This window comes from Pavona decussata, unplaced genomic scaffold (genome assembly GCF_977016875.1).
Source record: "Pavona decussata unplaced genomic scaffold, jaPavDecu1.1 SCAFFOLD_37, whole genome shotgun sequence".
Classification (NCBI taxonomy): Eukaryota; Metazoa; Cnidaria; class Anthozoa; order Scleractinia; family Agariciidae; genus Pavona; species Pavona decussata.
The window spans coordinates 793302-812480 of record NW_028145459.1 but is presented as its reverse complement, the minus strand read 5'-3'; the positions used below and the strand labels follow the sequence as shown (position 1 = coordinate 812480).

Genomic DNA, 19179 nt, shown 5'->3' with positions numbered 1-19179 from the left:
AATCATGATGACTCGATTGACTCCGACACGTTGGCTTTTGTCGCTATTTTCACTTGCCTTTGCCTTAGTAAATCGCTATTTATTAGAATCTCTTTAGAAAGGAAGGAAATAAATAAAAAGTTCCTAATTATATGAATTCTTTTAAAAATTTACTTATTTTCATAGAGTTGTGGGAACATGGAACTCCCTTCCATTTCCATTCGTGAGGCAACAAGTGTAGATTCTTTTAAAGCCTTAGTTAAAAAGCTTTTATGGATTACTTCATTCTGTTAGTGTTTTTATTGTTATAATATTTATTACTACCACATTTTAATTTGCATCATTATTTTTATCTTCGTACCATTGGCGATCTGCTTTAATATGGGGTCTTAGACTCTTTTGAATTTCATCCCTTGGCTTCTGTTTTTGTATGCCATAAATTTCTTTTAAAACGGGGGTACACCTGAATTTGGATGGAATTTTCAGAGGTTTAAGGAAGGGATAGAAGAAAGAAAATGATTTTTGGAACACTAACAGACAGTTGATACCCGCGCAAGAGCACCTCAGGTTGCTAGTGGACTAACTTGGTATCCGTCTATTAATTATTAATTACAAATTCTAATTTTAGTTCACTAAATCTTCAATATTTCTTAATTTTACTACTCTTTTGAGAAAAAAAACTATCTCCTCCCAAATATACCTAAAAATCACCCAAAACTTTACAAAACGCCCCAAAACATTGATTTTTGTAATGAGCATAGGGTTTTTGTATATTTCCGTTGAACCGATTTTAAGCGGCGTGAAAACGGCTTTAATGTAGACCCCCGCCTTAAGTCCACCGTTGATAGTTTCAAAGAGATGTACCATTCATGTACCCTTCAATTTTGGTAGTGCTAGCGTTTTCAAGTCGTAAAAACAGGAACCAAGAAATTATTCATAGGGATGGATAATTAAACTAACTTTTTGGAACTATGGTAAAACCTGTTGGTGTCAGTTTGCTGCTATCCCTGTTGTTGCTACATCGCTCTATCTCCACAAAACGTAAATAGGACAATAGGACCCCTTTTGGAAAGGCAAATCAAAAATAAAGAGGCAAAAACAAAAACAAAAAAAGAGAAAGAAAATAAGAAAGACAGAAAAAAAATTGCAAAAAAAGATAGGCCCACTTTCCTCCACTTTCCAAGTCCATCCTACCGTCGTTTGACCTTTTACATTCCTTTCGTTAATACTGTCAGTACCAGTCTTTCTCTGCCTTGGCTGTCTTTCATGGAACTGCGAGCGGACGATAACAGAGTGTTCATGGCGTTCTCCGTTCTGTTTGTCTTCTTGGCAGCGCTCTCTACGCAGAGATTAGGTGAGTTTTACTTCACCACAGTTACATTTCTCATTAGCGATGATTTTGGGACCAGCACTGGCGGTGGTTTGCTTTAAACGGGAGATTGGGCTTCGCTTGCTAGTTATGAGCGTTTCAAACTGATTCAAGATTTGTGTGTTACGCTTACATACATGCATAAGAATTCGTCGATATCGAGATTCGTCCCTTCGACCTAACACAAAAAAACAAAGAAAACAAAAAAAAAAATCCTTTTCCTCGCATATTGTGAATCAGCAAGTCTGCTGAAGTCTGAAACTAACAGAAATAATGGATGCGCTGTCAATTTTGTACTTGTATGGACATTCGTATTAAACGTACACTGCATAAAAATACCAAACTGAAGCTTTACAGACACAACCATAAATCAAGAACCACACAACCAGAGAATCTTAGCATATTATTTGCTGTTTCCTTGAATATTATTTTTTTAATGATTTTATTTTCAAAGCTGCCTTACAAATTCATGTATTAAACGTTTCCTTTCTCCGGCCGCCCTGATCATTCCAAAATCATGTGACTTAAGCCAGTTGCACCACTAGAGGATCAGAAATGCATTCATGAGCAAAATACTCCGAGAACAACAACAACAAAAACAAACAAAAAAGAGAAAACAAAAACAAAAAAAATAAATAAAATAAATAAATAAATAAATAAGTAAATAAATAAATAAATAAAAAACTGATGTGCTGGCGTGTTGGAGTTTTCAATAGATTTGACATGCAAGAATGTTCTTTTTTCTTTTTTTTTTTTTCTTTTTTGTGGTTACTAAACAATATACTATTCTATACCAGTTAATTTGGACCCAATTCATTGATAACATTTAGGTTGGACAGTGTGCTATGCCTCCCGATAAAGAGGGGTTTTTTTTGCAGTTTGACTTTCTATATAGTCCATGGTTGTGCAATTCAAAGAGACATGATTGGTATACCTAGGCTTGAGATAAAACTGGCTTTTTTTGCATGCTTTATTAAATGGGATTTAAGATCTGTGAAGTCTGCCACTTGTGGTGTCACGTACTGTACATCACCATATGCCAAGATGTTGAAAAGGACTTAAATTTTAGAGGGTGGCACACAAAATTAATTGGTGCAACCCCAGCCATCGTTGTTGATACATTGTGTTTTCACTAAGTGCATCCTGTCAGAACAATTGTCTATCGAATGTCGCAAAATGAAAACCAATTGAAAGTAACCTCTCTGGCCCATCTCAGGAGGTACAATGTGCAGTTCCAGGAAAAATCCACACCCACCCCTGGGAAAATCATTGGAAATTCCTCGGGAGACGGGGGGGTCTTAAGAGCCAACATTTTAGAAGCAAAGTATGGAGCTAAACTGGAATTTTCAGTGGGGAGGTAGGGTGCAACAACAACAAAAAACCTGTGGAGGAGTATGGATATTTTCTGGAATTGCACAATGTAATGAACCAATAAGATCAAATAATCTAAAAAAAGAGCAAGGCTGATTTCACAGACAGAGAAGTATATTTTCCAATATTTCGAAAGGCAAGGCCTTTCTTCTTCAGGGTATGTTTGAGACTCTTCTTTTTAGATCATTTGTTTTGCAATTTTTTTGCTGATTAGATCCTTCACTACAGGATTGGGTACTTTTATTTTGTCGCGGTGGCCCTTGTAAACACAGTTAATTACTGGTTTTTACTGAACAATCAGATCAGTTTACAAGTACATGTACAGAATGAATAGAATAGCCGGCTTTAAATTTCAAAATGTAGCCCAAAGTACAGGGATGAAATAGGTGTAAAGAAGTGATTATTTATTTTTGTTTTGTTTTCCATTAGTTTCAACACCTACATTCTAATTGAAAATCACTCTGTACTTGATTAATTTCTTGTTTAAATCATCAGGTCTTGGTAGTACACATGTTCATTCCAACGTAACTGTAGATGGAACTCACAAATTACCAATGGATACAGCTTTTCTCTCTGTTGAACTAGACCTCCATCATTTACCAAGGAATGATTCCTTCATATTACTTGGTATTTCTACAAACTGTCACAAGGTAAAAGTTAGATATTTATTTTAAGCCCTCCTTGTTCTCAGAGCCTACCAATATGCTTCTGGTCTGTGCCAAGTACATGTACAGTGATTTTTTGCAGGACAAATAAAAATATTGATATTGGGCTTAAAAAGTTGTACCTTTGCATAGAATCGGGGCACGCATCAATTTCGGCAGGAAGACCTTTCTTCCTGTTAATAAAGCTGTTTAACAGTTGAATAGCTTTAAATTTCAAATAGTTGTTTCACTAAAAATGTAGTAAATATGTTAATGTACAAATTCACATGATAAACCCCTGTATGGTGCTGTACCACTGGGGCAACTAATAAAAAGCCACCTCAAATGAATTTCATAGTTTAAAATTAAGCTGCCATTGCCAAATTTAAAGCCGTATACATTGTAGGTACAAGTTCAGCTTGGGCCCTGTTTTGTGACAAAAGGTCCCCTAAGATCTCTAAGGGGGGTCCTATGGCGACCCCTCATTTAGTCAGTTTCTACATTGTACATATCATGGGAGCAGACCGGATGTATTGCAGGTTTTGGGATGACGTTACAATTGCTCAATATTTTGTAATTTAGGATGCTCTTTCCAGTCAGTGGAATCTCCTTACTTAGGCCAATTTACCTTTATTTATCAACTCTGTTAATAAACAAAACATATAAACTAGTCAGGCGGCATGCAGCCATTATCACACAGTCAGACAGGCATTCAGTCAGACCAACATCAGGCAGCAGGCGGGCAGGCAATCAGTCCACCAGTAAATTGTTGGTTAGTTAGCCAACTAGTCAGTCAGTCAGCAAGCCAGAGAGGCGAAGTCGGTTGGCAGGTCAGTCAGTCAGTCAGTCAGTCAGTCAGTCAGAGCTGATCAGTTACATCACAATTGATCTATCATTTTGTGAGACACTCACTTGGTCATGCAATCAGTTAGTCAGTCAGTCAGTTATTGACCAGTCAGTCAGTACGTCAGGCAGTCAGTCAGTTATCCAGTCAGCCAGCTAAATTCTGTCAGTTAGTACAGTGCAGTGCAGTGCAGTGCAGTGCAGTCAAGCAGGCAGGCATGCAGGTGTGCACACAGTGACTCCATAAGGCCATTAAAACTATCTTTGTTGTCATTGTACAGTGCCCTCTTCAGATTATGAAGGATCATTTAAAGAGACAATCGCAGTTTAATTTAACAATAGGAACAAAATATGCTGTCAGATTGGCTCTTAACGACTCTCAAGGAAACAACACATGCCCGTAAGTTTAAATTCTTGTATGTGCAGTTATAATAATTATGCAACATTAAATGTTACAAGATGATAAATGTACCAGATTGAGGAGTTATATCCAAACACTTGAAAGCGTGTTTCCTCCGATCTGCTTTCCAAACACCTCAAAGTTGGTTTAATAAAAAAATGAGGTGCAACCAAGTACTGTTTTTTCAACCTGGCCAATTCTTGGTTTTTTGGATATTTGATGAAGGACTGTTTCTTATGTTTGATGTATTACAGTCATATAATTATGCATCATACATATTTTAAAAGCGTTTTTAGAGTGCAATTTGTACATGTAAGAACCATTGAGTACAAATTAAATATATGACTGTGTTTCACTCTTAACAGAGAATTGCACAATGAAACACAATGAAAAGCCTGCATATGTAGATTTAAAGAAATAAAATTATACAATGTAATGTTTAACCAAAGTAAATTTTATTTTGTGATACATGACCCTTTATGGGACAAATATTATTCTGAAACTCATTATTAATAAGAAAATCACTACTGTGACCGTGGTTCCTAATTACCATAAACTTTTTCCAACTTAAGCCTTGATTTCTCCAGGAATTATTGATCATTTGAGAAGCCAATTATCAAACACTCAAGAGTGTGTTTCATCACATATTCAAATGCCTTGAAGTCGTTTAAAAAAACTTGGCTGCGCCTCGTTTTTTCAACCTACTTTTCAGTGTTTGGATATCTGATGAAACACGCCTTCTTTTGTTTGATATATTACATCATTCTTTTTAATTCTTTTCACTTTTTAATTGGTGTTTTAACCACAATAAAAGTTAACAGTGGTCTTGCGGTGTAATTTTGTCTTGCAGTCCCAAAACTTATGTTTTGTTTGAAGAACATGGCTCATACACTTTTAGGATTCATTCCGTTGGCATGGGTGAGCCAATCAGCTGCGTGATTACACTAAATAGGGATAGTCAACCCGATAACCCATACTTACGTAAGTAAAATTGTTAAGAAAATGCTTGTATCCCGCTTTTTAATTCAGGCTTTTGTTTTGTATGATTTTTTTTTCTTTTGTATGTCATGCAGTGCGATTTTTTTATTTGATTTATAAATATGCTGTAATAACTTTAAACTTCTTTTACATAGTTATTTTAGACACTCAGTTGAGAAAAGCAATGTCCTTCTTGCAAAATGTGAACGATTGAAGCTAGTCTAAATGAAGAGTCAGAATATAATGATTGCAAAATCTATTATTTTATGAGAGTTGAACTTCCAAGGTATAATTTAAGAGAAGAACCAGTGCATGCCTGCTTATATAGTACAGTCACAGGAAATCAATGATTCTTGGTGCAGTGTGTGAATTCTACATGTATCTCCGTTGCAGCCACTGGTGTGTTCAGATGTTGAGTTTACTCCGAATAGTCTTCTACAATGTTGAGTAGTAACAATGACAATTACAATTATTGATAATGATAGTGATGGATTCCATTTTATTCTCTCTGTGCATAGCCTTGTTGTATGCTTTCCTCTGTATTTTGGGGGTTGCTATTTCATGGACTCTTTTGTTTTATATGTTGAGGTAAGGAAGCTGGGGATAAGTAGTAATCATCTAACTCTTGTTTAATGTACTGTGCATTATTCCTCAAGTCTGCAGTTCACCCTTTAGTAAACACTTAAGGCAGCCTTGTCTTGCTACTGTACAATAATTTGTGCAGAAAGAGGACATGATTTTATTTCTTGCCATTTTACTCAAATGAAACATGTGTTTTAAGGTATATTGTTATAATTTATCTGATGTATGACTGTTGTTTGTTAAGCTCTGCATGAATTACATGTATTTTGTGCAGATTTACATCGTAAAATCCATATTCAAGTTTGTATATCAAATTTCAAGGGAATCAACTTTTGTGTATTCTAAATACATATTAAATAGTTGTATATACATGTAAAACACTTTGATATTACTCTATTGTTAAAGCTGACTAATAAACTTTTATAATAATTATTACTATTTTCATCTAAAAGTTTTAATTAATTTTTTTTTCAATTGATGAAATTTATTTCTTTAATTTATAGGAAGTACAATTTCTTTGTTAACTGGAAACTATTTCAAGACACAGAAAGTCTTATAAATGCTGTAAGTTCTTCTAACATGTATACATACATGTTATATTTATTGATTTTGACTGGTAATTGTACATGTGAAATTTCATTGGTTAATAAGGGAGACTGGAGTTCATTTGCATTTGTACACTGTAAGTGAAATTTGTTGGCCACAGGTGTGTTGGGTTATGTTAATTACCCCGGGCATTAATTCATGCAAAATAGTCAGATACAAGGCTGCTGCCTAATAGGAGCCCGGTATCCTGGGGCAGCCAAGAAAATGCTCTGGGTGCCTAAATTTTCTGCAGCACCTAACACTTCACATGCTGCAGGGCTCTTAACTTTTGGCTATTTGCCTTGTTGGCTCCTTGGAATTTTTCTAATGCAACAGCCTTGAGATGCAATCTCTTCTTGCACATGATTAGTACATCTTGGCCCTCTGCTTGTTCCTAGCATACAATATTTTTTATAACATAGCGCGCGTGCATCCTAATCTAATTTCTATTGGCGTCATCATGATACATTTCTCAACATACGCACGGCCGTGCGTCCATCCGATGACGTGTGCAAGTCAGATGGGGGAAGCATGCGCGCGCTGTGTTATTAAAAAACTTTTACAGAGAGACAACACCATAAAACATGTATGTGTTTATAAGAGCATGAAGCTTAATGAAACTTTAAGATTAAATTGATATGAGAAACCATTTTCGCCTTTTTTTTTTTACAGAGAACTTAATGTAATTAATCTGGAACAAAACCTGTTTTCCAGGAATCATTTACTTTATTTTCACTATGTTATAAAAGAATTGGTTCATGCTTTTAGCTGTGCGTATATTAAGTTATGGATGCACGCGGGAAGTTTGGAGAGCACTCAAGAAGCTAGAGTTGCTCTCGGCTACGCCTCAAGCAACTCTTACGCTTCTCTCGTGCTCTCCAAACTTCCCGCGTGCATCTATAACTCGATATACGCACGCTAAGCATGAACCAATCCTTAAGATTAGTATGTCATAATAGTGGAACATTGTAAACTGATTGCATAATAATAGGCCTGCACAGATCTCATGCACATGTTTCTGTGCAATATCCTACAATGTAATTAGCAATTATTCCATGAGCGCGCGTTGGATATGAGATGATAGATAGCCAACGAGGCGCGTAGCGCCGAGTTGGCTATAATCATCTCATATCCAACAAGCGCGAGTGAAATAATTGTTTTGTTAAAAACAATAAAGTAATATTGGTAGGCCTTGCTGGTTTCCTTTTTAAGAGCAACCAGAAAACAATTTATGGTGCTACTTCTCTGGCATGGTATAATGGCTCATATACCATGGCCGCTAAGCCAATCAAAAACATGGAATTGCATTATACAATGATCCAGTTTTTAACAATAAATGTTAAACCTGATACTCCCACCATTTAATTTTTCAGCCTGTAATCAACAATGCAGATAGACTTTAATCATTTCTGGTCAAGTAGCTATGTAGCAGCCTTCACTTCCCCTCCCTCAAGTGTTTGTGCATGTTTTTTTCATCCTCAAGTAAAAATGTCCTGAGTTTGACTCCTTTTAGGATTACTTCTAAGGTTTAAATTATATTGCAAGATAAATGATTTTCCATAAGAGTTCACTTCATTCTGGAATGTAGAGAATATCAGCTGAATTGGTTTCTGTGCACATGGTTCAGTGTTATTGCTGGTTTGTACAGCGATCTGCTGAGGCTTAAACCCAACTTAGCCTTTTCTGAACATCCAGATACAGTTTTGCACATACATTGTTGTTGTTGTTGTGTTTTTTTTTTTTTTTGCTGCATGTCAACTAATAGCATTTTTTAGGCCTGAATTTTCTCAGTGGCCAGTAAGGTCACTAATTTCATGGTATCAAATGACTTTTTAATAATCAATTAAAAAAAATGAAGCACTTTTACCAGAGAGTGTATCTGTCTCACTGTCCAAAAGTAAATGCTTGTGCCAAATGCAAATTTATACAAGTTTGTGTTTTAGCCATCAGTTTCACCCAACCAATTATTCATGTGCTGAATAATTAGTGGGACTATAATATTAATAATTATAATATTATTCATGTGCTGAATAATAATTATTATTCTTTTAATTGTATAATTTTGTCTCCATTAACCTTCAGGATCTTGGCACTCCAAATTTCAGTGGTTCTGTGGATGATCGTCACGTTCATGATCCAGATGAGGTGGTTCATTGATATGTTACTTTTGTTTTACCATTGAGTGGATTTTCTGAAGTGTTTTTATACTTTTTAACATACTTTACAGCTGTTGTGATGTCCTTTCTCAAATAAATTGCCTTAGTTTCACTACCATGACTTTAGACCTGCCGTGCCAAGTTTAGACTTGTATATTTATATAAGTGACAATGTAAATAATGTGAGAACCTTGACATTTGGACATCGTCATGGCGCCATTATCAGGAGAAAGATAATTATTCTACGATTGCAAGAAGATCTGAATGCTGGACGTAATTATATTACCTGTTAATTATGCTATATATATTAGCATTCAAATCCTAGCAGTATGCAGGATGTTTGTTGAACATGAACCTAGTTTAATGGCCTTATATTAGTTTCCAAGAATCTCCTGTCATTGTTATTAAATTACTGTAGTTCTGTTCCACATTCTATTAGAGGCTTTTGTAGAACACTATTCATTCCAAAATTTATTTGAAACTTAGTCTATGAAATAATGAATTGTAGCCAGAGATTTTAAATTAACAGTGCTTTTACATTTTCAATTTGAAGCCAGAAAAACCAAAGAAGCAAAGACTAAAGTCACTGGATACGTTTCGTGGGTAAGTGTGTAGAAATTATTTTACCTCGTGATTGTCATTTGTAACGGAAATTTGACATCAGTTACCGGTATATCACTTTATGAACCATGCTTATCTTGTGGTTTAAAAGTTTTCAAACCATTCATTACCATAATCCGAGACAAAGTGAAATAAAAATCAAACTGTCAAGAAAGAGGTTGTTGTTGTTTGTCGTGGTAGATACAATAATTTATTATAATAAGTGTATTATTGTTTGTCACTTGGTACATGTAGTTACTTTGAGTTGTAAATAGTTATTGCAACTTTTTGACCGCTTACTGCTGGTCTTCATCAGGCGATGAGGTCGACTGGTTATATATGCGGCACCATTTATATCAGGATGGCCGGCGTGCATTTCAATCCTCTTTGATCTGGCGAGAAGTTGTTCCCTTTAGCGGTCTGCTGTTGTACCATTCTGCTGTGTTTCTTGACTGTGGGCATCCACAAAATTTTCCAATTCCACTATCCAGGGCTGTTGATGTTAAGAGGAGAATAGTTCAACAGCTGACCACCAAGGGAACAACTTCTCGCTAGAACAGTGACGATCGAAATGGACCAATCACAGCTGACCATCGTGATTTAAATGGTGCCTTGTAACTAGTCAACCTCATCGCCTGATGAAGACTTGCAAGAAGCAGTGGAAACATTGCGATTTAAAACTCAAAATGAATACATCGTCAGACAAACGATAATACACTTAGTAGTGAAAGTCAAACTGTTTTGAAGAAAAAATTGAACCATTTACATTTGGAGACAATGTGCAAGTAATATGCACTCATACAAAATGTTACAAACGTGAAAGTTTGTTTGGTTTATTGATGGTCATATGACAACAACAATTAATGATTTGCAACTTGCACCTCGATATCTACATGTATTCCATGCCAAGTAGCATAAAATATGTTACTGGCTGACAGATTTTGTTCGTTAACATTAGATGTGGACAGTATTACTATTTACTCCATTTAGTGTGTAACATTTTTCCTTTTCTGTGGTAGGATTGCTTTAGTGATAATGATCTTTGTTAACTATGGAGGAGGAGGATACTATTTCTTCAAACATGCCACATGGAATGGTGAGTTTCCCAGCAGTACAATTGCCATTCAGTGAGTCACTCAGTCAGTCAGTCACAACAGATGTTCTCATTTACCCATGACATACTCCCATCTGGCCACATAGGTTCCATTCCCACCGAGATTGCAGTTTTTCTTTGCCTTGTGTGATCTCCCATTTCGTTACTAGGGCTGATGCTCAGTTGGACATTCAAAGGTTCAATTTAGCACTAGAGTAGCATGCACTGCACAGAGTTAATTCTCTTATCCACCAGTCAGTCATTCTGTCTGTCTGTCTGTCTGTCTGTCTGTCTGTCTGTCAGTCAATCCTCTGTCAGTGAGTCAATCAGTCAGTTATTCAGACATTTACAGTGTGGTCCTTAGTTGGGCGGCTGGTCACTCATTCAGTCTACAGTCAGTCATTTGGTTCTCAGTCAGTCATTGAAGATCAGTGAAATCAGTCAATTCTTCAGTAAACCACTCAATCAGTCTTTCAGTCGGTTGGTCATCCATGAATCAGTCAATACGCCAGTCAGTCAGTCTTTCGGTCAGTCAATCAGTTGGTCATAAATGATGGATCAGAGAATTAACTCTGCAGTGTTGTTTAGTTCACTCTTCGAAATTCACTCACCATTATCACCCATGGCATACCTGCTCCCATCTGGCCTCGTAGCTTAGTGGCTAGAGCAACAGACAATCAAATCTGGAGGTCGTAGGCCTTGATTCCCACTTAGGTTAAAGATTTTTTTCTTTGCCTTGTGCGGTCTCCCATTTCGTTATGAGGGCTAATGCTCAGTGGGAAATTCACGGGTTATGACACTTGATACACTACAGATTTAATTCTCTGATCCATCATTTGTGTCCTTAGTGATAGGGGCACGACATTCAATCAGTCAGTCTGTCAGCCAGTCAGTCATTCAGTCAGTCTGCCAACTAGTCAGTCAGTCGATCGTTAAGTCGATCGGTCAGTCATTCAGTAAGTCATTTAGTCAGTTAGGCAGTCGTCAGGCAGTAAGTTTAGTAAGGTAATAATTACGTGTGATTGATTTCTATTTTCTTTTTTATTTGACAGGACTAACAGTGGCAGACCTTGTGTTTCCATGGTATGTTGCACTACAGTGTGCATTAAATGTCAAAACGTGTTGCGTGGATGCAAACAAGGAGACTTTAAAAGCTGTTTGAAATACATTTACATGTGGTTGTAAATGTGGATTATGAGTGTTTCATTTACCAGGCTTAAAATATACGATCACATTCCTTCCATTGCGCATTTGCCACACATCGACATTCAAATCCTAGCAGTATGCAGGATGTTTGTCACATGAACCTTGTTTAATCTGTTTAACGTCCTTAGCTCCCACAAATCTCCCATAGCTCAGTGAGCATCCGAAGTAGTAATCGGAAGGTCATAGGTTCGTCTTCCTGGTAGCAGCACTCAGATTTCCTTTTTCTGAGTACATGTATATGTATGCCTGTGTCATTCACTGAATAATCAGACATCATTCTCTGATTCTATTGTTGTTATGCGTTGGCTGGCAAGATAAATGCACACACATTCTAAAAGATCGTACGTCCTCATGAAGCATTGAAATTAGTAACTTAATAATTACTTACTGTAGGGGATCGTTTTTTCTTGTTGAAATGTTAGCCACAGCTGTTTTGTTCGAAGATGACAAGTCAATCAATCGCTGTTTATTTTCAAAAATATAACATAAGTAGTGGCTTGCTTGCCCCGCAAATAGTGTATCCTAGTTGAGGCGGAGAGAGATGAACACAAGAAAATGACAAGTACAAACCGTGTAAAACAACACGTTTTACATGGTAACACAGATTTGAAGTATTTCACAATAATTGTCTCATTCTAAAAAAAAGAACGACCAGTAATTTATTTCATCATTTTTTCATTACAGGTTTATGTGGATAATGGGTGTTTCAATTGTAATCTCATTCCGATCCATGAGACAGCAGAAATTGAGACCGATGAGAATTTTCCTCAAGATTATTCGACGGACCATCATTCTCTTTGCCCTGGGGCTCTTAGTAAGCAATTGTAAGTTAGCTGTAAACTATTAATCATTTTGTTAATATTACTGTAGAGATTTTGACAAGATTCCTACACTGTCTTTATGTTTGTTTGATAAAAGTTTCAAACCAGTTTGGTTTTAGTTTCCGTTCCTTTACAACATAGATTACAAAGTATTGCCAAAGAAAATTTAAAATGGACTGACTTGAAAATTTGTAAACAGAAAAAATATACTACAACATATTAACAAAGTTCATCACTATTATAACTGTAAGCCACGTTTACTGAATCGTGTGTTGTCCTTTATACTTCTCACACAGCCGATGACCTGGCGACTTACAGAGTTCCTGGAGTCCTTCAGAGATTTGCAGCCTGTTACTTTTTTGTAGCCATGCTGCAGCTGGTTATTAACCCTGGAACTGACGCAGTCTTGGTAAATACTTAAACGTGTTTATTCCTGAATGAAGTTACGGTTAAAGTAAGCGTTTTTGTTGTCTATGCTACAAGCAGAGATAGCTGAAGGTACAGAGCACACGGAAACATGACGTGTTCCTGAGCAGAAAGCTGTGTTGATTGTTTGTGATAATTCGTAGTATTTCAAGCGATGCCTGTTTGGAAACTGATGTTTTTTCAGCTTTCGTACATTTGATACATGTACAGTACATTACTGTACAGATGAAATGAAATGAGCATTATTTATAACCTAAAATCAGATTCACGTTTTCCAACATAGTAGTCTTTTCCTCTAACAGCCTGTGGGTGCATGGTGGAATCCAGTCCGAGATGTTGTTGCACTCTGGGGCCAGTGGCTCGTGATGTTTGGCGTTTTAGCTATCTATATTATTGTTACATTTGCGCTTAAAATGCCTGGCTGTCCGAGGTAAGTCAGAGTGTTGTGACGTCCAGTTTGATATTTGTGGATTAAGCGAAGAAGATAAAGTTTAGTCTTTTTAAGTCAGTTTTTTGTTTGAATGACTTTAGTGAATTAAATGGAGAAGTTAAACTTTAGAAAAGTAATTAATCAAACGAAAACTTTTCTTTGTTTTCTTTCGCTGATTTTCTAATACCCAACTCAAAAACTCTGTTATGCGTTTCTCTTCACAGTGATCCCTCTCAGTTGTGTGTTTTGTTTCGTTTTGTTTGTTGTTGTTTTGCTTTTATTTTTATTGACTTGCATTATTTGCGTTAAACAACTTAATGATAAGAATGGTCGAGTGAAGAAACAACACACCGGCGAGGGCGTTTGGCCACGTTTCAGATTTGTGGCTACAGTGCATGTGCATGTTTTGCTTGTGGTCTTCTCTGGACTTGACCAGTAAAGCATACTTGAACACTGTATGGTCACTATTAAAAACCGCTGATCGTGTCTTGCAGAGGTTACATTGGTCCTGGGGGTCTGGCGACTGATCATAAATCCTACGACTGTACTGGAGGAACCGCTGGCTATATTGACAGGCATCTGTTTGGCTCAAAGCATATTTATCAGCATCCAACCTGCATGGTATGATAAAACTTAAAAATGTTCTTTGCTTGTTTCACTGGATCTTAAATGTTGTTTGGTGGATTTAAAGCTTTTGAGGAAAGAAATTACGCAAAAAAGCAAAATCAAAACACGCACATCTTGTGAAGCTTGGAAAGAAACGATAGGTCGTGGTTAAATTTTGAGTTCAATGGCCGTAGGCTTTTTATCCTGCAACCAGAGATCCCTTCGATCTACCTGGAAAAATCGGGAAGAGGATCTCTGCTTGCAGGGTACAAGGTTGTATACGGCTACTGTTGACAGTGTTTTTGTTGATTTTTACATGGCTCATCTACTTTAGTTGCATTCAGTTGTTAGCTAATCAACAATGACTTGTAACCCTAGTGTATAAGCATTTTGCCTGACAAATTTCGTTTCTGTTTTTGTTTTAGAAAACATATAAAACCAAAGTTCCGTACGATCCAGAAGGTGCCCTGGGAGTACTGACGTCTGCATTCTTGGTATTTCTGGGAGTACAGGTTTGGTTGCATTCAACTTCATGTATATTGTACATTGGAGAAGGCAAATCCTTTCATATTTCTCTGTGTAGTAAAAACTCCCAGCAAACTAATGAGCAAACCAGATGTAGTTTTCACATTCAGCACTTTCCCAGGAATCGCTCTCACGATCAAGCACTAAGGATAAAGTAGTTTTGCGTTACTTGAGAGCTACAACATTTAGTAGTGTGGAGGGCAGTTGTTTCCAAACAAATGACGCGTTGTGTGTTTCCGTTTATCCACGAAAACCTAGTCGCAACAAGTGCTCTTCCGAGGGAGAGGAAAAGCTAGAATTATATGGACTCTTAAGAACTGTCATAATTAACAATTATTCCCCGTCGCGCGTTGGAGATGAGATGTTAGATAGCCATTATACGCGCTTCGTTGGCTACCGTCATTTCATATCCAACAAGTGCGAGTGGAATGATTGTTTCATTAAAAACAATCACGAAATATTGCTAAATCGCGCTGATTTCGCTTTGTAAGAACAACCAGAAGACAATTTAATCGTCGCTATTACTCGGGCATGGTATAATGGCTCATATACCATGGCCGCTCTATTACTCTAGGAAAGGTATAATGGCTCATATACCATGGCCGCCAAACCAATCAAATCCCTGGAATTACATTATACAATTTTTTTATATCGATGAACAGTCAATACCTACCTGACTTAAATAGGAGTTCAGAAAACATACTTACCCTTCCTTCCTGAAGTTTATGTTCCTCTCCAGCTTCTATTTATTTACTTGATGACTTTTGTTAGCTGTAGACTGAAATGATCTCTTAGTTTTATTTATTTATTTATTTAATTATTTATTTATTTATAATTTATTTATTTATTTCCACAGGCTGGATATACGCTGTTTACGTTTCCTAACCACATCGCAAGAATGAGGCGTTGGATCGTTTGGTCATTACTCCTGGTGAGTATTTTACATCGATAAGGATGAATATAAATGATATCCACCAGTCTTCCCAGTGAGTAGAAGCCATCTGCAGGTTCATCTTAAATTCAAAGCGATTGGCAGTACACTCGTGTCGCGGTCTGAAGTTATTTCCAGTAAACATGCAGATGTAAAATACAAAACTGTATGCGCATGTGCTATTGCATCAGTGCAATTACTTGATGCTTGTCTAATGATAGTCGTTTTATTGCATACTCAGGGCTGCATTACCTTAGCACTGACTAAAACCAATAATGAGGGAATCATTCCATTAAACAAGAACTTATGGTAAGTGACTTCCCTGTTGAAAAGATTGATTTAGACAAAGGCTTTCCTCTCTACGTTAATTCGCTGTTGAGACGACGTGGATTTGATTGATTGATGGATTTAATTAGTGACTAAATGATAAACGAATTGGTTAAACGAAAGGCCGCCGTCTACAGGACTGACCAACAGATCGTCAGATTGATCGACTCGGGTTGACTAACGGGTTGACTGACAGATCGTGGATAGTCTGACTGACTGTTTGATCGATCATTTGGCAGAGAATGTCAAGAGTAGAGTGGAGGAAACTAACATTATATTGATATGTTATATTGTCCTTCCCAATGACTCCAAAAGCCATAGCGGACAGCAAGCGGTCGTAATTTTTTTCCAAGATTGTGCCACGCGCAATGCAAGAATCAAGAATCGTGGCACCTTCAAGTAGAGTGCTGAGAAGCCGCCGGTGAAAGTAACGAAAACTGCGTCCTCGATTCTTGCACGTTGCGACCCATTATGACCAGAATCTTGAAAAAAAAATTGCTGCTTGCGGTGCACTAAATCCAAGGCTCATAACATTGTTCAAGTTTTGTAGTCTGGATAGATCCCTGCGTTTTGAGTATCGTTTAAAGTACAAGCTCTGTAATTGGCCACCCCTTTGGTGTTGTAAAAACCTGTATATCCTGTAAAGTGATATTTGGCAATTTTCTCCAGATTCCAGTTGGGGGGTAAAATATTAAAATGTTGCATGCAAGCTTCGTTTTCATTTACAAGAACGTTTACCCTCCATGTTAATTTTTTTTCCTTGTTGGTTTTAGGTCTGTATCGTTCATCTTTGCTACTGGTGGTATGGCATTTTTTCTGCTTACATTCTGTTACCTCGTGATAGACGTGCTTGGATGGTGGACTGGAGCGCCATTTAGTTTCCCAGGCAGGTGGTTTCAGCAATGTTGAAAGGGATTTTTTGTTATATCTTGAGTAACAAAGGTTTAGTTCGATAACAGATTCAGTGTTTGACCAAGAAGTGAAAATCTTAAGGTGTGGTGGTGGGGGAAGGGGGTGGGGCGGTTGGTTGTACAAGGATCGTTTTAACCCTGTTGCAAAATGGTCAGATACGGAAAAAGAAACGTTTATGTTAGTAACAACGCAGTGCTTATGTAGCGCAGTAACATTGATGTGATGTTCAGGACGTTTCAAATATATCATTGACTCGTAAAATATGATCTGTATTTCAAATTTTGTTTACTGATTGACTAAATGGCTCATGGACGGAGGACAGACAGACGGACGGATGGACTGACTGACTGACTGACTGACTGACTGACTGACTGACTGAAGAAACTGACCGACTGACTGACTGACTGACTGACTGACTGACTGACTGACTGACTGACTGACTGACTGACTGACTGAACTGACTTGCTGGTTGGCTGGCTGGCTTGCTGACTCAGTGATTGACTCGCTGGCTAGCTGGCTAATTGATTGAATGGCCGGTTGATCGATGGATCAAGTAGTATACATCGATTCGCTGCCAGACTGATTGATTGATTGATTGATTGATTGATTGATTGATTGATTGACTAATTGACTGACTGATTGATTGATTGATTGATTGACTAATTGACTCACTGACTGACTGATTGATTGACTGATTGATTGATTGATTGATTGATTGATTGACTGACTGACTGATTGATTGATTGATTGATTGACTAATTGACTGACTGTCTGATTGATTGATTGATTGATTGATTGATTGATTGATTGATTGATTGATTGATTGATTGATTGATTGATTGATTGATTTTTTTCAGGGATGAACTCCATTATAGTTTACGTTGGAAGTGAAATTCTAAATAAGTATTTTCCATTCAGTTGGTCAGTAAGCGGCCATGTGCAACATGCTGAGCTGTTAGCAATGAACTTGGTTGGAACAACAGTGTGGATAATCATATCATATTACTTGTATTATATCAAATTCTTTGTCAAGATATAGAGATTGTGTGATATTTCCACTCGAGTGACGAACTTTACAAAAACTGATGTAGAGATAAATCAGTTACCGATCCCAGCTACCACAGAAACTCCAAGGGTAAAAAATAAGTCTCAAAGTGCACCAAAGCCTTATAAAGCAAGTCACGATTACTTTGAACTTTGTACCCGATCCGAATGACTGTGAATATAACAGGTGTTGCTGATTAGTTATTGTACACGAAATTGAGCACGCAATAACTTTGCAGGGCATTGAGAAGTTAGCTTGCGTGCAGAGAAATAAAGACATCTGCTTGAGGCCATTTGTTAGTGTGCACTTTACAAAGTGGCATCAAATTTCTGAAGCTTCTTTAATTGTTGGTTTGTCTCAATAAGCGCTATTGGCCGGGCCAAAGTCAAATTTCTTCTTACTGCTTGATCAAAACATTCAGGCCGAGAGAATAAAGGGAATGATCAGCGAAGAAAGAATAGCTGCATAAGAAATCTAAGCAGAACAGAAGGGATAATATCCGTATTGATATTGAGGCTTTAATATTTACCAAATGAGTAATTTGTATGTTTATATCAGGAAGCAACTATTGTAGGTAAAAATAAAGATCCGTAAGAATAAAAGCGCGAGTTTCCCGCTCTCCTAAACGTTACACTGTTCGATGCAACTACAAATATAAGTTTCGGTATAATACACAATGACAACACTATCAATTGGTCTCATTCCAAGAATAGCTGCAGCTGCTTATGTGCATGGGAACCGGAAGTAGTGCTTGGGGCACTACGCTAAATAAGGATAGTAAATAATAATTCGAAAATTCGTTTAGATTTTGCTTACCTGTGATCAGGGGCCCGTTTCTCGAAAGTCCCGGTAACTTACCGGGCCCGATAAGTGTCTTTGGTGATAAAAATTTCTTAACAGAAGTCAATTTTTTTTTAGCTTTGAATACTAAATTTTAAAATCTTATAATTCTATGAAAACATTGACCAAGTACCATGTCTGTAATCACTGTGTAATTGGCGAAAAAATATTTAAAAATATACTTAACGGGCCTGGTAAGTTACCGGGGCTCTCGAGGGCCGGAATGTAGTAGCGGTCTTTTCTAATTTCCCGCTGGTTCGCTTGCAAACTTTTCGCGGCTTCGCGCTTTTCCTCGGGAATGGTTTCGCAAGGGAAGCGAAAACGTCTGATAGCAGGTTTGAGTTTTGTCTATTTATCAAAGTATGAAAGTAAAATTATAACATTTGATTCAAAATTTGAATAAAAATCATTATATGATTAGTGTCGGAGTTGTGGAGGGAGTGCACTCACGCAACCAGAGGTGGGAGAGGGGAGGTATTGGGGCGTGGAGTCTGAGGACGAATGCCGAGA

The 19179-nt window shown here is 37.2% G+C and overlaps 1 protein-coding gene across 1 annotated transcript; it reads left to right on the top strand.

Moving 5' to 3' along the window:
• The first annotated feature begins 1235 nt into the window (after positions 1 to 1235).
• Positions 1236 to 19089, top strand: LOC146483895 (heparan-alpha-glucosaminide N-acetyltransferase-like). Its single transcript, XM_085105231.1, has 19 exons — positions 1236 to 1333; positions 3215 to 3369; positions 4488 to 4606; positions 5457 to 5587; positions 6103 to 6172; positions 6670 to 6730; positions 8834 to 8896; positions 9461 to 9510; positions 10527 to 10603; positions 11653 to 11683; positions 12491 to 12630; positions 12924 to 13036; positions 13356 to 13483; positions 13978 to 14104; positions 14515 to 14601; positions 15471 to 15545; positions 15787 to 15854; positions 16646 to 16758; positions 17642 to 19089. Exons 1-19 carry the CDS (start codon positions 1246 to 1248, stop codon positions 17821 to 17823), a joined length of 1878 nt encoding a protein of 625 aa, XP_084961357.1. The 5' UTR covers positions 1236 to 1245; the 3' UTR covers positions 17824 to 19089.
• Positions 19090 to 19179: the final 90 nt, after the last annotated feature.